Genomic DNA, 15,500 nt, shown 5'->3' with positions numbered 1-15,500 from the left:
ATCTCTCATGAATGCAAACTACTCCACCGGCCAGCGAGCCTGCACACGCTCCGTCAAGCCAGCCCGAGCCACCACCTCCTGACTACGTTGCTGTGCCTCGCGCACGATCTCTGCCTCGTCCATGGTCAACAGCTCCCCGTTCCGAACCAGCATCTGCCCATCCACGACCACGACATCGACATCCCTGCCCGTCGCCGTGTAGACCACCGCGCTGATCGGGTTAAACCACGGCTGGAGGTGAATCCTCCGCGTATCAATCGCCACAAAATCCGCCTTCTTGCCCACCTCGAGACTGCCAATGCGGTCGTCTAGGCCCAGCGCGCGCGCGCCGTTGATGGTCGCCATCTCTAGCACGGTCTCCGCCGGCACCGCCGTCGGATCGTACGAGACGCTCTTGTGGATGATGCCCGCCAGTTTCATCTCCTGCAGGAGATCGCACGTGTTGTTGCAGGGGGCGCCGTCCGTGCCGAGGCCGATATTGACGCCCGCCCGTTGCAGGTCCGGCACGCGGCAGATCCCCGACGCCAGCTTGGCGTTGGAGGTCGGGCAGTGCGCGACGTGAGTGCCGGACGCTGCCAGCTTGGCAATGTCCGCGTCGTCCAGGTGGACCATGTGCACCAGGACGGTGGATGGGGAGAGCAGGCCGACGGAGGCGCAGTAGGACATGGGGGTGTGCTTGACCGAGGCGAAGAAGTCGCGGTCGGCGCGGACTTCGGCACAGTGCATCGTGATGGGGATGTTCTTCTGCCGGGACAGGGCGGTCATCTCGCGGTACAGGCTGTCGGAGACACTGGATTATCAACTGTGTGAGCGGGACGAGACTCGGGTGAGAGGGTGAGAGGTGCGAAATTACCCTCCCGGTGTACGCGCCCCAAACCACACGCGGATGCGGTCATTTGCCTTGCCGTTCCACTTCTCCCACATCTTCAGGGTGCCCAGTAGAGATGTCTGGCGGTCTTCCACGAGGCCGGGGTGCATCGCCCATGCATCGTCTTGCGCGTACCGTGCGATATCCATGACAATTTTGCCGAGACAACCGCGGATCCCACTCTCCTCGACGGCACGACACAGGCCATCGAAGCCGTACCGATCAGCGAACTTCCTCAGTTATGAGTTACAATCCTCACTACTCGAGACGGACCGAACACATACCATGCTCTCCAAGAAACACGTCGTCCCCGACTTCAACATCTCTCCGATACTCAACCGCGCCGCAGCATAGCCGTCTTCCGCCGTGAAGTTCCCCTGCAGCACCCAGATCCGCTCGCAGAGCCACGACACCAGTTCCAGGTCATCAGCTGTGCCCCGGAGCAGCGTCTGGGCTGTATGCATATGCGTGGAGATGAGGCCGGGGATGACGATGCGGCCGCTCAGGTCGTACTCTTCTTCAGTGGGATACTTGGCTCGGAGGGTGTCCGTCTTGCCCAGGTCGGCGATCAGATCGTCCGCGACGTAGATAGCCCCATCCTCGATGATCCGTCGGGAGGGGTCTACGGTGATGATAGTCGCGTGTGTGTAGAGCATATCGAGACAACTTAGTCAGTTACTGGACTTGCAGGCGACTCGGACAACACAGTAAGTATATATCTCTTATTCCTCTCTACCTCTCTATCTATCATGTTGATGAGCGGAGACCTCCGACGGGGACACGGAGATGTGCGAGGGAGACTAAACGTCGATCTCCATTAAGCGAGTCGTGTATAATGCTATTTACTTCTTGACATAATTCTGATGCCAGGTATAATCCCGATTCTCCATTAAAAACCCCCGAATCGCGTCACGCGGCGTGGTGGGCTCCCGTCCCAGCACCTCCTTCATCAACGGATCGGTGTGGCTGATTTCCCCCTGCGCAATACTCTCGTACCAGCTCACGAGCGCCTGGAAGAACTCGGCCGGCTTGCCACCCTGGTCGTTTGCCCCGCTCAAGCGCACATACTCCTCCGGAGAGACGATCTGGAATCGGACATTCCGTCCCGTCGTCTCGTTAATCACGTCCACTGCCTCGGCGAAACTGATGGTCTCCCCTGCTGCCAGGAGGACGATCTCGTTCTCGTGGCCACCCTGGAGCATCAATCGGGCGTTTGCTTCCCCGAGCTCCTTGCGCAGAGTGAAAGCGCAGCGGCCGTCTGCGGGGAGGGACACGGTGGTGGTATCGGGATACCAGTTCATGAACAGTGGGAATGCATCGGCGTAGACTCCCTCACGGATGGATGTGAAGGTGATTCCGGACCTGGCTGGTAATCAGTGAACTGTACATCCCGAACGTCAAGAGGTCGTATCTTACTCTCTGAGTAAATCTTCCGTCTGCAGATGGGCCTGCTGAATGGCCGCTTTGGAATCGGATTTCAATCCCCCGAATGCGAGCGATGTATACCACACCTATCCAGTCAGTAAGCTGCAGTATCTCCTGCAAGGAACCGCAGAAACACGTACATGTTTGACGCCCGCTCTCTTGGCAGCCTCCACGAAATTCCGATGCTGCTTGATGCGTCTCGCATTGTCAAAGACATTGGTACTGACAAAGAAGAGGTTCTCGACGCCCCCAAAGGCTGCGTCCAGCGTGCGCGGGTCATCGTAGTCTACATGGCGAAATGCAATTCCTCGATCTTCGAACTGTTTCCGATTCGACTCGCGCGACGAGGCGGCCGCGTATTCTGACGAGGGACGGTTGGCTTCGAAGTAGGCGAGAACCTCTTTGCCGAGGCCGCCCGTGGCTCCGGTGATGAGATATTTGAGGGTCATGGTCGTTCTTATTTTTGTCGATTTGACATCTTTTTACTCGTCTGATCTGCAGCAAGTACAGTTTTATAGTTGTTGTAGGGAGATGATTTATAATCAACTTGGGGTCGAATAAGACACTAGCAGGGTGTTTTAGATCTTGAAGCCAATGACGATGCACGATGGGCCAACTGCCGCCATAGAATCGAATCGAATTGACATTGACATTGATGATAAATGACACCTTACGTAAATAGTCGATGGCTGTATCCTCTCATTGATCGCAACAAATCTAACTAAACCTGTTGACCATCACTAATGCACGAAGCCATAATAACGACATCTCCACAACTCTCCAATCCAATCAAGGCTCCTCGTCAGAGATGAGCTCCATCCACCAACTTCCCGAATGGTATCCATCTACCGAACCACATTCTTATTCAACGACCGGATCGCCTTCAACATCTCGCCGCTTTCCTGTGCCGATGGTCCACCTCCAGCAGTTTCCTTGGTAGGTGTTTCCTCTTCATTCTTGCGCTCATGCCATATGCCTCCAGAGCATTTTCCATCCCAGCGCATGCTCTCCGCCGCGCACGACCAGTGAGTTTCTGCACAGCGGAGAGCGGACCGTACAAGTGATTGGGAGGCGCTGCATTCCGCGTCGGCTCGACTGCAGGAACGGCCCTTTCCGAGGGCAGCGTCGCGCTGGCAGATGGTCGAGTCGTCCTCGGTCCATTTCTTGACGCACCGACGACGGGGGGAGTAGGTTGCGACCAAGGTCCCGGTAGAGATCAGTGGGGGAGCGGCACGGGTCGATCTCGGCAGAGCTGGAGATGGCGGGTGACTGGGGATCTGGTCGAGCGGCTGTCAGTCAGAATGATTCGGGGGGTGTCATTCGTAGAGATACTTACCACGATGGGCTCATCTGTCCCACTGTTTTCGGGCTTTGCACGCCGGGATTCTTTCCTATTGAGCTCAATTCAACAACAGGATCCGTGTATTGACACCTCTGGCGGCATTCGACGGAACAAAGAAACCATGGCGTAAAGCACACAAAGACTCGTTGACACTGGACAAACTCAGTTATCTTTGACATGCCATGGAATCTGATCCTAAATTAGATCCCTCCACATGTCTCGGACACTGCAACGAAAATTTCAGGCAGGTGATGGCTCCTCAGTGCAGATGACCGACAATGCCACGTCTAGCAGTAAGATTGGCCGGAGTAGATGCCAATAAACCTTGGTCAACTATTCTGTGTCATGAAAGGTATTGAACGTCGGTTGCGTTTAAAATGTCCGTAGCTGAGCTCTGATGTGTCATCTGATGCTGAGACAGTTGTTATCGAGAGAATCGACCCGCACTCTACCAGCAGAGACTCAATCGAGCATGCAGATAGGTCTATTGCAGCTTTAGAAAGGCTCACAGGTGGCAACAGCTTAGAATACATACCGTGCTATGCATATAGCAATTGTAGAGGCAAGGCTCATTGATCTGCTCAGATCAAAGGATGTTGGCATCTGCTGTGGTGGATGTCAATGTCCAAGTGCAGCAGCATTACGCGGCTCTATGGGTGCCGCTACAGGCCCCGACACAGTGAGTGGAATTTTCCTGACACTCGCCTGTCGCTGAAGAGTCTAAAAGATCTCAATCTTATACCAATGGTTCGATCAGTTGGGCTGTACTGGATTCGCATAGTTCGTCTTACCGTTTCCGTTGTTCCTGAAGCCATTCGGAATCTTTTCCGACCCCCTCGCTGATCCCATTGTCCCCACCTGAGCTCAGCTTTAATGTACATGCCATCGCTCTCATAGACAGTGACTCGATAAAACTGCGGTGTTTCCAATTAATGTGGTCCTTACGATGGACCTGCAGAGAACCTGCACCTGCAACTGCCCGTATGATGTCTCCATCGATGAGGAACTGCGCACAGTCAGGGAACTCTCTACGTATCACGGTGAACGAAATTCTCAGGAAGATGTTTCCTCTTTTTATCAGATCGTGCAAGACTGACACATGCATTCCGTAGAGAACTATATACCAAGTCAACTCCGGCAACCAATCTATCAATGTGGCTCATGTGGCTCATCAGAAGATAACAAAACAAAACAACGGAACCTCATAAACAGGTCCGCAGATACTCTCCCAACGCCATGATTGCCATCGCTTGCCCGTATGGCATTGCCGTCAGCGGAATGTCCTTGTAGAACTGCAAGCAATCACCCATCCCCGTGCCGAAGCTGGTATTTTGGAGCTCACCGTGCTCATCCACCGAGCTCATCACCGCCACAATCGCTTTCTCCGCGACGGGACGATACTGCGCGCCGATGTATCGCTTGCGGACGGCTTTCAAGATGCCGTACGCAAACCCGGCGGTTGCAGACGCTTCGACGTACGAGTCCGGATGGTCGAGGAGGGTATGCCAGAAGCCCGTCTCGCTCTCCTGGAGCCGCTGCAGGGCCTCGCACTGGGCCTCGAGCGTGTCGACGAGGTGGATGCGGATCGGATCCGTCGGCTCGAGGTCGAGCAGCTCGATAATCTCGGGGATGACGATGGTGACCCAGCTGTTGCCGCGGGCCCAGCGTGCGCGTGCAAAGTTGTGCCCTCCCTCCTCGAAAGTCCAGCCGTGGAACCAGAGGCCGGTTTGGGTGTCGAAGAGGTACTTGATGTGAACGAGAAACTGCCGCTTGGCCTCGGCAACGTACTCGGGACGGTTCAGGAGCTTGCCGATCTTGGCCAGCGGCAGGACGGTCATCATCAGCGTGTCGTCCCACAGCTGCTGGTAGTTCTCGGTCAGGTAGGTTGCGTGCTGCATGCCGCCGTACCGCGTGCGAGGCAGCTCGTACATGGCCCATTCGGCCCAGGCATCCAGCCAGGGGAGATAGGTCACGTTGCCCGTCTTCTCGTAGACGTAGGCCAGCGTCAGGAAGACCGCCATGGTGTTGATGTTCTTGGTGGTGCCGCCCTCGGCGAACCGCGCAGCAAACCAATCTTCAATGATGCGCAGGAGGGACTCATCGCCGGTCATCTCATAGTACTTCCAGATGCCGTACAGCCCGATACCATGCGTCCACTCCCACCCGTGCCAGGATTTGGTGTCAATAACCCGACCATCCTGTAGCCGCAGCAGGAACTTTCCTGTGGCGTCTTTGATGTTGACCAGGTTGGTGATGAGCTGCTTGACAGTCTGATGGACCTCGGTTTGCGAGGGTCTGTTGGAAGTCATTCTCGTTTATTTTTTTATGCAGCAGTGGTCAATTAGCAAGCGGTCTTTCTTTATCTCACCTTCACCATAATAATAATAATGGCTGACTCGCGGCATCTGGCTATAAATCCTGCGGGGTGGAACCGGCCACTGGTGATACGCGGAAGAAATGGGGGGATATTCTCCGCGTGGGACACAGCAGCCTTCGGGCCATCGACACCCCGAAACCCAACGCCAAGCAGGAGCCAATTCGAATCGAGAAGCGAAGTGATTGGCCGTGGCTAAAGCAGTAACGGACAGGAGCGGTTGAGTGGTTGACCTTGCCAGTGCTCTCGGGCCATTCCACCCCGCTCCCCTCTCAGATCCAGTTATCTCCAGTCATTTGTCCCATGGGGAGGCGTTGCCAAGAAAGCCGGGGAAAAGAGTCAAGCCAGCCAGGAAACCATGTGCACAGTCGATTTCCTTTGCGACCGGGGTAATGATCTCTCGAATTGGGCTGTCTGACTGAGACTCGACCAGCCTGGGCTGCTTTTTCTCGATAAAAAGGCCAGAGCTCCTCCGTTGTCTTTCGTCTCGGTCGGACCTCCCCCCCTGTGCTGCTGTGTTTCTGTTCGACCCGCTCTCACGCTTTGGTTTCTTTTCTGCTTACCATATTCCACCAGTTCTGATTTGGCCGTCATGGCAGAAAAAATTGCCTCGAGCCCGGTGACTTCCGGCTTCCCAGGAGCTGGAGATGACCGGAAGCAGCCCAAGGACATCGACCATGTCGAACGAGTGTTGTCTGACGGGCTCACAAAGGATGAGACCGACTTCTCGCGGATGGACAAGGATCTCCAGGAGTACGTGGCTCGCGGACAGGTCGATGTCGACGAAGCTACCAGCAAGCGTTTGAAACGCATGATCGATCGCCGCGTGCTGATCATCATGATCTTCACGTATTTCCTCCAGGCTCTGGATAAGGGTACATTGTCATTTGCCTCTATCATGGGAATCCGTACCGATCTGCATTTGCAGAATGGCCAAAAGGTGGCTTCCCCCTTCCTTTCTTCTCGCTGGACTACCTTGTATGACCGAAACAGACGCTGATGGCGGTCACTCTAGTACTCCTGGTTGACGACCTGTATCTACATCGCCGTCTTGATCGTCGAATACCCGACCAACTGGATTATTCAACGTGTTCCTATTGCCAAGTACCTGGGCATCAACATTTGTCTCTGGGGTACCGTGCTGGCTCTGCATGCTACTTCCAAAACCTTCACGCACATGGTCGTCTTGCGTACCCTGCTGGGTATCTTTGAGGCCTGCTGCCAGCCAACCTTCGTCTTGTTGTCCAGTATGTGGTACAAGAGAGAGGAGCAGGCGGCGACCGTGACCTACTGGTGGGTCGATCACACCAACCTTTAACTTGAATTGCTGCTCACCATCACCAGGTACATGATGAACGGTGGTCAGCAGATCGTCGGCGGTCTGCTCGCGTACTGCTTCAGCCTGATCGGCAAGGACAAGGCCATCCACTCCTGGCAGGCCCTGTTCATCACCTACGGCGTCATCTCCGTGCTGTGGGGTCTTTTCGTCATCTTCTGGATGCCCGACTCGCCCATGCGCGCCAAGTGCTTCAACGAGGAGGACAAGCACCTGATGGTCGAGCGAGTCCGGGCCAACCAGACCGGTATGCAGAACAAGAAGTTCCGCGCCTACCAGATGTGGGAGGCCTTCCGCGACCCCCAGATGTACTGCTACTGCGCCATCCAGATCTTCACGACCCTGCCGACCAGCGGTCTGGGTGCGTTCGCCAACATCATCATCAGCGGCTTCAAGTTCACCGTGCTGCAGACCCAGCTGCTAGCCATGGTGCTTGGTTTCTATATCATTATCGTCCTCCTGAGCTCCGCCTGGCTGGTCAAGAAGACCGGACAGAACCTGCTCGTTATGCTGGCCTTTGTCATCCCGTGAGTCTAGCCTCATTGCCCTTGCTGAGCGTATTCATCCGCTGACCCCCATGATCCCCCCTTAGATCCTACGTCGGAACCATCGTCCTCATGACCGTCGAAAACAAGAACATGGGCACCAAGGTCGGCCTCCTGATCAGCTACTACATCACCCTCTCCTTCTGGTCCGCCCAGACCCTCTGTCTCTCCATGGTCTCCCGCAACATCGCCGGCGCCACCAAGAAGTCGACCGTCGTGGCAGCCACCTTTGTCTCCTGGGCCGTCGGCAACTCCATCGGTAAGCCTACCTGACCCTCACCTCCCCATCGCACACAAAAAACAAAGAACCAAACTAACGAATACAATCCAGGCCCCCAAGTCTTCCTCGACAGAGACGCCCCCCGCTACTTCATCGCCTTCGGCGTCCACCTGGGCTGCTACGTCTGCCTGACCATCGCCATCATCTTCCTGCGCTTCTGGCTCGTCCTCCAGAATAAGAAGAAGGACCGTGTGCTGGCGGAGAGTGGCCTGTCCTCGGAGAACAATCTCACCCATGCCTTTGAGGACCGCACGGACCAGGAGAACTTGCATTTCCGGTATATCTACTAGCTGTCGTACTGGTTATGGTTATGAAAGGTTTATTATACGTTTATTACATGTGGGATGCCATCGATTGGATAATAGCATGATAATCATTGTTCCGTATGGTTTTCTGTAGGGTAACTTTATTTTGTAAGATTGCTGGTGGACACTTGCCACTACGGTGCCTGCTCAACAGTGCTATTCGTACATTAAACGGGTGTTCCTTTTTTGACGATGTCGAACTGGCCAGTGTTGTAAAGTATACATACGTCTTGCAAGTTACCAGAGGCCTGCCTCATATGAGAGTCAATTTGGCACCCTCTACAAATGATCCCTTTAGCCGAATCCATTGTCCAGGCATAGATGTCTGAGGCTCATAATTAATCACTCTCCGCTAAGCGATATCCAGCTCAGTTGTTACCTGCCATTTGGATGCCGTCTATGACTCTCTCGATCCTGAAGGCCCATTGCTCCCTGATGGTACAAGATTAGCCCACTCTGCTAGCTCAGCCTGGGAGCAACACCAGGCGAAAGTCACCACTCGCGTACAAAAGAGAAGACCCAGTAGGGTGCCGCATCGTACTGTAACCGGGATGGCATATCTGGGATGACGTTGCTCTGAAGCCGTCGTGGAAAATAGATATGCAGTTGACATTGGCTGCTTGCTGGGCCACGACAGATGGGCTCCGATTTGGAGGTTAATGGAATGCCCAGTTCTAAAACTTCGAGCGTCCCGCATACACACCCGGGATATCTGCAACTTCCACAAGCCGAGACTTTCAGATAGGCGCGTTGATGAATTCGGTGTCCTGTTGATGGGTTCCCAAACTATTTATTGCTATCACGGTTGTTACGGGGACCATATGCACATACCTCATCCTTCCTGGATCCAGCCGATCTACAAAAGACTACAGAACGGTTTGTTAATTGCTAGTGCCAATTGAAGTCGCCAGATATGCCTAGATAGTTAGCTTGACGACTTACTGGTCACCGTTTCTGGTCCCATTTTCCTGTCTAATTAAGTGAAGTTTATGCCTGTGCTGCATGAAAATACCTCAAGTTCGTCTACTCTACCTCTCAATTCAGATCTTTTCACATAACTGCTTAGTTCCTCTTACATCCCTTTTTTAGTTCCCAAACTATCTTATGAAAAATTCAACACCACTAGACAATGTACGGAGTACTCCTTTCAACACAGATCTTTCCTGTGCAATAGTTGTGTTCCCAACTGGGAAATAGGACCGACGCTTATCCGAGTAGCTTAAATCAGCGTTCGCTTAAGAGGCATACTCAGTCTTTCACTCAACATCCTCTCATCCCCTATCTAGACTATCGCTGCAATTATCAATCGATACTCTCACTGCCAAGTCCGCTTCCCTAGTCGGCGACAGTTTGGTTGATAATTTGAAAATCACACTATATATCACTCGGGAAAGAACCGCGAAAGGGATGGATCCATTCGGCCGACTTCCTTGGTTCATCCTACAACATATTCTTTCGAATCTCGCAGATTTGCCCTCGCTGTATAGATTGCATAATGCATCTCGGGTTGTCGCGGCATTCCTCCACGAGAATACCGATCTGTTCGCCGTGATTGTGGATGCGATTATCAGAAACCCTGCTCGCGAAAGGGGCCTGCTCCCACATGTTCAGCATGCAGTCAGGCTCTTGGTCCTTGTCTGGACCCGAGCCTCGGATTTACAGCCCCAGCAGGCGAATGACGAAGCTGCAGAGCCACTGGAGGCATCATACACACATATTCTAAGCACCCTTCGATATGTTAGAGAACGGTTCCCCCAGAGAGAGCTTCCAATGGAGAAGACAATATCCAGGTCAACACCGTCGGCCATTCTTTGTCAGCTCCTTGCCCTGATGACCCGTTTACGACGCATAGCTCATGCATGCTTTCATTTAATGATAGCTAGGTGCTTGAAGTTGCGGGTGGAGCATCTGGCCAAAAAGACTAAGTATATCAATACAAGGAGTGTAGTTGACCGGAGTCAACGCCCTCAGGGAATTCCTTATGTTCCTCTTGATATCGGACCAGCAACGTGGTTTGAGGAGCAACGCTTACTTCACGGTTTACTCTGTATTATTCTTTTTTATGAACTTCGGAAGACACACGCGGAATGTTCAGTTATAACGACAGACGGTCAGCCAGTACAGACATTGCTGGATGACGACATGGAAGGGTTCTGGAAGACAATATTATGGAAGTACAACGACGGCCAGGTGGAGCAGATAACTACTCTTCTTGAATGGCTAGATGAACAGGCAGGTGGCCATGGAAAGTTATACTCCTGGCTGCTCTCCGGTCCGATTTCTGAGGAATTCAGCTACTGCTGCGGCCGTTATACATCAATGACAGATGAGGAATGGGACAAGGCAGAACTAGATATGTACCTTGGCCGATCGTCCCGAGGCACACAGTGTTTATGGCGATGTAGTAACCACAATGGATCGCCTCTCAGATGTGTACGTTACTCGGCCTTTCGCCCATATGGTCTTGTTTTTTGGGATTGTGCCAGACTAGACGCCCTGGGATTTCCAGGAAAGAATAATTTGCGCGCAATGTTTTTCGCCTGGTCGTCCATACTCTCAGAAGATGACTGGGAGGAAATTTTAAAACGACAGCCCATAACTCCACAGCCTCCTGAACTCCACGAATATGAAATATGATCCAATTTCGGGATTCCCTGTCCCGCGCCTAAACATAGGATGGTTCTAAGTCCTCAAAAGTCAACTCGCAGACATACTATACCCATGAAATCTTTTCTATTGCCTCCCACGCTGGATATCCATATGAATTACTCATACCATGCCAACGAAAGACCGACAAACTACTAAACACAAATTCATATCTTATATAATTGATTGATTCTATAGTCAATCTCAAATGCGATCAGCAAGTAGCAGTGTGGCACTTTCGGACCAAAGTTGAACAATCTCGGTACGAAGAATAGAGGAACTACCTCCAATGCTTCAGATGAGGCTAAAGATGAGGCCACGGCTTATCCAAGCGTTCACAATTTCACAGGATCAACCTTGAAGTAAAGCGACGGCACACCATCTGCTCCAAATACTGTAATCTCAGAGACTGTCTTCAGGCCCAGCTCGGCTTTGTGCTGCGTCAACAGCCAACCGATACCGCGGCCATTTGGGGAGTAGAGCAGAGCATAGTACGCATCTTGGTAATATATTGTTTGTTAGGTCATCAATCCAGCAGTTAAGAAACTCTGTTTCTTGACTACGTATGGATGGCGCCCGTTTCGGGTGACAAGATATGTCTATTTCACGCGACTCGCGGAGACTCTTGGTGGGAGGGTACAAAAGGATTCCCCTTTGAATGCGCAGGAATGGACAGCGAGACGGGAAGCGGGATGAAGGACAAGCTGTACATCGGCCGCCCAGACAGTAGTTCATACGTCAACCATCCCAAGCTTTGGGTCGTCATCGGGTCATGGTTAATCTACTGGCAAACAGAAGTTGTTGCCAGCAATGGTGTATGATATGGCATCATCGGCATTGTACTAGATAAGTCTTCTCACGAATAAGCTTCTTGGTGATCCTGTGTTTCTGGGTCGTGCAGGTGCCTACTGCCTCAGTAGTAATCATATACAACATTGACAGCCAATGAACGAATATTGTGGCGGTCCATGAGAGAACTCAAGTTTGAGAAATGGCCCACCTGGAGCAAAGCCAGTAGCTTGTACAGATAAGGTCGACTGCAGATCCGGGACGGGGTCGAGTTGAGACTGGCCGAAAATTCAGAAAAGGGCTCGACTCATAAAAGAGGTTTGCCGGTCTATCACTACCTTATCAGCTCCTACCTTATCATGACCACTCATTGAGTCCGCGGAGAAACACAACAGCATACAATCTTCTCTTATCTCGTCTTAGCAGATAAGATGGAGCAAGACTACTGGTCGTTTGGTGCGGTGGGCATAAACCTAATTGGAGCGGCTGCACTAACTGATTGCTCCAATTGCCGAATGCAGTAAGTGGTGCTTCTTCTTATCATCCCAAGGGGGAAATGATGCTGTATCTAGTAAGTCAAGGGCTGATATTATTCCACAACCTTCCCAGAAATCTCGAATGGTGGATAGAGGTGGATCACGGCTGATCGGTCGGTGCGTCCGGTGTGAGGAACTTTATTGTGTCACTTTGGCATACCGTCATCACTGTACGTACAGATTAGAAGACTAGATAATACACTTCCAGATCCAAAAATCCGGTGCAGATCTGAGATAAGAAACAGGGGTGTAAGCCATGGCGTCCGATTGATTCCGGGGTCGTGTATCAGATGGACGATATATCAATCATCCCTCTCCTCGTTTCGTTCGTCGTCGAGTCAAACAAACTAGAAATTTACGCTAGCTGTGAATCAGACGCGGCCAACACAATTAGCATACCCTTCACCCAAGGGCACTTACCATCATGACGACTGTCAGCATTGACGCCCACGCTCCGGCCGATGTCGCCCAGTTCGTGGCCCATGCCGGAGTAAGCAAGGGCAACATGCGCCTTGACAAGGTCTTCTTCAGTGCCTTCTCTGCCGGATGTCTGCTCGCTTTTGCCTGCGGGACGGCCCTGAGTACCAATACAACGGCATGGTTTCAAGAAAATGCGCCCGGCTTGATTCGCACAATAGCCGCCCTCGTCTTCCCTTATGGTTTGTGTATGATCATCTTAACGGGAGCGGACCTCTGCACTGGTTCTTTCATGGTATGCTTTTTCAGACTGCTACTCTGCGAATATACTTACTTAACCTGTCTAGTTCACCACCGTCGCCGCACTCCAACGCAAACTGCCCTGGTACAAGATGCTGCTCCACTGGTTCGTGACCTTCTGGGGGAACCTGGCTGGATCCCTCTTCGTTGTCGCCATCATCTTTGGCTGTAAGCATCTCAATCCCTTGACTTCTACCCAGGTCTGACATCTTGCTCAAGACGGCAACGTCTTCGCTGCCGACCCCTACAAGTCTGAAGTCATCGCCTTTGCCACTAAGAAACAAGTCACCCCGGACTTCCACCATATCTTCCTTCGCGGTATCGGCTGCAACTGGCTTGTCTGCCTGGCTTGCTTCCTGGGTGTACAGGGCCGGGATCTCGCCTCCAAGCTCGTAGGTATCTGGTTCCCGACCTTTGCCTTCGTCTCGCTAGGCTTTGACCACGTCGTCGCCAATATGACCTTCATCCCGATGGCGATCTGGCTGGATGCCCCCAAGATCACAGTGGGGCTGTACATCTGGAAGGGGATCATTCCGACTCTGCTGGGAAATATTATTGGAGGCGGATTGTTTGTTGGTAGGTGCACCTCTTGCGAGTTGAAGGATAGTGGCTGACCGAACCAGGCACATACTACTGGTACATGTACCTCTTGAGTGGAGAGATGATTACTCTCACTGGGATGCGCAAGTCAGGCACGACAACGCCTCGTTCAGTGGATGATGTGGAGGCCATGGCTGCTGATAAGTAGCAGAACTGATTGATTGGCATCTTAAGTGGTTGAATTTAGCGTTATGATTCCCTATACAGTTGTTGGCGCACGGTCAGGCATGTATTAAGTTATTATCCACTTACATGTGAATTAGACAAGTAATATCTAGTGTCTATTTATCAAGCAGGTATGCAGTCGCATCTATGAAACCACCGCTTCGTACTGTTGAGATCATATTCCTCCTCCAACACCTCTGCGCAAGTCATACCGGTCATGTACGCGGGAACCTGCAAGTGGGTGCTCAGGGGAACTGGCACAACGCTCATGTCCGCCACGCGCAGATTCTTGATAAAGCGAGCGAATAGAAAGCACTCTGCTGTCAGAGCGTTGTAGCTCTAGGCGAGCTTTGTCGACACTGCGGTCGGATATAGACAGGAGAAGAGAAGATCGGTGAGGTGCAGCAACTGTTCATTGAGAACTGAACGAGACAGAGCTGGGAATTAGTGATGTTCTTCTGCTGTTTGTGTTCTGGGGTCAAGTGCGATTAAAAAAGCCTTGTACCATCCTGTCCCCTCCATCTCCCTCCAGTGCCTCTGAGCTTCTCCGCTCCCGCCTCAATGCGTTCCCAGCAAGCGTATGCCATAACCAATGGTGAGACCTCGGCGCCATGCGCGACCGGTAAGACATCCTCGACGGCAACGATTGTCAGCCAGCCTAGAGACAGAAATTTGGAGCGCAATCTTCGCAGGAAGCTCTAGCGATAATCGGCATGATACTCTTGCCGCCGGAGGCAGGGGTACGCGAAAAGCTCGTCTTCAAGCATAGCTTGTGCGGTTACATCTGCAATCAAGGGAAGATCTTGCGACCTGGGTAGCCGTAGATGCATGGTGCTTCTGGCCTGAATTAAGAGTCGTAACTGTCTCACCGGTCATAGTAGAAAACGGATCGCAAAATGAGAATGCATCGCTCAACACTTCTCTAAGTAACCGCGATGTCATTTAGTATCAATATTTATCTAGATATGCTTAGGAGCCGACAGACTGTTGGTACTGGGTCACCATCACCGAACTAGGCAAAGGACCTGAGGAAAGTGGATACTTTCCTAAGTGGAGTACCTCTTATAGATTCCGAGGCTTCCAACTGAAGCAGCAGAGATCCAGATTTGTCCTTGCAAAGTCAAGGCGGCATCAGACCACCACTTTCCCAAACGGGTCACCTGCAAAGAGATCCGTATCTGTATCTGCTCGAAGGTCAGGTGACTCGAGCCGCTCAACTGAGAGTCCACGTTAATGGCAGTAGTCTTGCTCTCGACGTCTCGGACGAATGGGAAACGTCTAATTCTCTGTCGACGTTTTTGGGACACTTCTGAACGTGGTTCAAAAGGTTGCTACTGCTTTTCTGATCAATCAAACAGCCGCGTTTCCACAGCAAAATGAACTTTGACTCGGCCGACTTGACGGAACCGTGGACTCCTCAAAGGCCACACTCTCTGGACCACAAACACTGGGCACCCGCCACCACGGAACCGACGACCAGAATACCATACCAACGAAGGCAAACCACCGAGCAGTAATGACAGATGAAAGCGAACTTTCCGTTGGATCGCGTCTTCCAGTCGCCAGAATCAT

General features: G+C 52.3%; 5 protein-coding genes across 5 annotated transcripts; 2 read left to right on the top strand and 3 right to left on the bottom strand.

Moving 5' to 3' along the window:
- Window positions 1-18: 18 nt before the first annotated feature.
- Aud_002283 (amidohydrolase) lies at window positions 19-1,524 on the bottom strand (the record flags this gene model as incomplete). The annotated part of the gene is made up of 3 exons (XM_043296283.1): window positions 19-790; window positions 854-1,098; window positions 1,153-1,524. 3 exons carry the CDS (start codon window positions 1,522-1,524, stop codon window positions 19-21), a joined length of 1,389 nt encoding a protein of 462 aa, XP_043152218.1.
- Window positions 1,525-1,710: 186 nt separating this feature from the next.
- On the bottom strand, window positions 1,711-2,742 carry Aud_002282 (putative NmrA-like family protein; the record flags this gene model as incomplete). Its single annotated transcript, XM_043296282.1, has 3 exons — window positions 1,711-2,230; window positions 2,285-2,379; window positions 2,434-2,742. The coding sequence occupies 3 exons, from the start codon at window positions 2,740-2,742 to the stop codon at window positions 1,711-1,713; spliced, it is 924 nt and encodes a 307-aa protein (XP_043152217.1).
- A 396-nt stretch (window positions 2,743-3,138) lies between these two features.
- On the bottom strand, window positions 3,139-5,944 carry Aud_002281 (glycoside hydrolase family 88/105 protein; the record flags this gene model as incomplete). The annotated part of the gene is made up of 4 exons (XM_043296281.1): window positions 3,139-3,570; window positions 3,630-3,684; window positions 4,427-4,751; window positions 4,846-5,944. 4 exons carry the CDS (start codon window positions 5,942-5,944, stop codon window positions 3,139-3,141), a joined length of 1,911 nt encoding a protein of 636 aa, XP_043152216.1.
- A 657-nt stretch (window positions 5,945-6,601) lies between these two features.
- On the top strand, window positions 6,602-8,460 carry Aud_002280 (putative 2-ketogluconate transporter; the record flags this gene model as incomplete). The annotated part of the gene is made up of 5 exons (XM_043296280.1): window positions 6,602-6,949; window positions 7,025-7,302; window positions 7,354-7,872; window positions 7,938-8,149; window positions 8,222-8,460. The coding sequence occupies 5 exons, from the start codon at window positions 6,602-6,604 to the stop codon at window positions 8,458-8,460; spliced, it is 1,596 nt and encodes a 531-aa protein (XP_043152215.1).
- Window positions 8,461-12,870: 4,410 nt separating this feature from the next.
- On the top strand, window positions 12,871-13,911 carry Aud_002279 (formate/nitrite transporter family protein; the record flags this gene model as incomplete). Its single annotated transcript, XM_043296279.1, has 4 exons — window positions 12,871-13,158; window positions 13,211-13,331; window positions 13,383-13,739; window positions 13,787-13,911. The coding sequence occupies 4 exons, from the start codon at window positions 12,871-12,873 to the stop codon at window positions 13,909-13,911; spliced, it is 891 nt and encodes a 296-aa protein (XP_043152214.1).
- Window positions 13,912-15,500: the final 1,589 nt, after the last annotated feature.

This window comes from Aspergillus udagawae (genome assembly GCF_001078395.1).
Source record: "Aspergillus udagawae IFM 46973 DNA, scaffold_11, whole genome shotgun sequence".
In the NCBI taxonomy this organism is placed as follows: Eukaryota; Fungi; Ascomycota; class Eurotiomycetes; order Eurotiales; family Aspergillaceae; genus Aspergillus; species Aspergillus udagawae.
The sequence above is the reverse complement of the archived record's forward strand: the minus strand, read 5'-3'. Positions and strand labels throughout refer to the sequence as shown.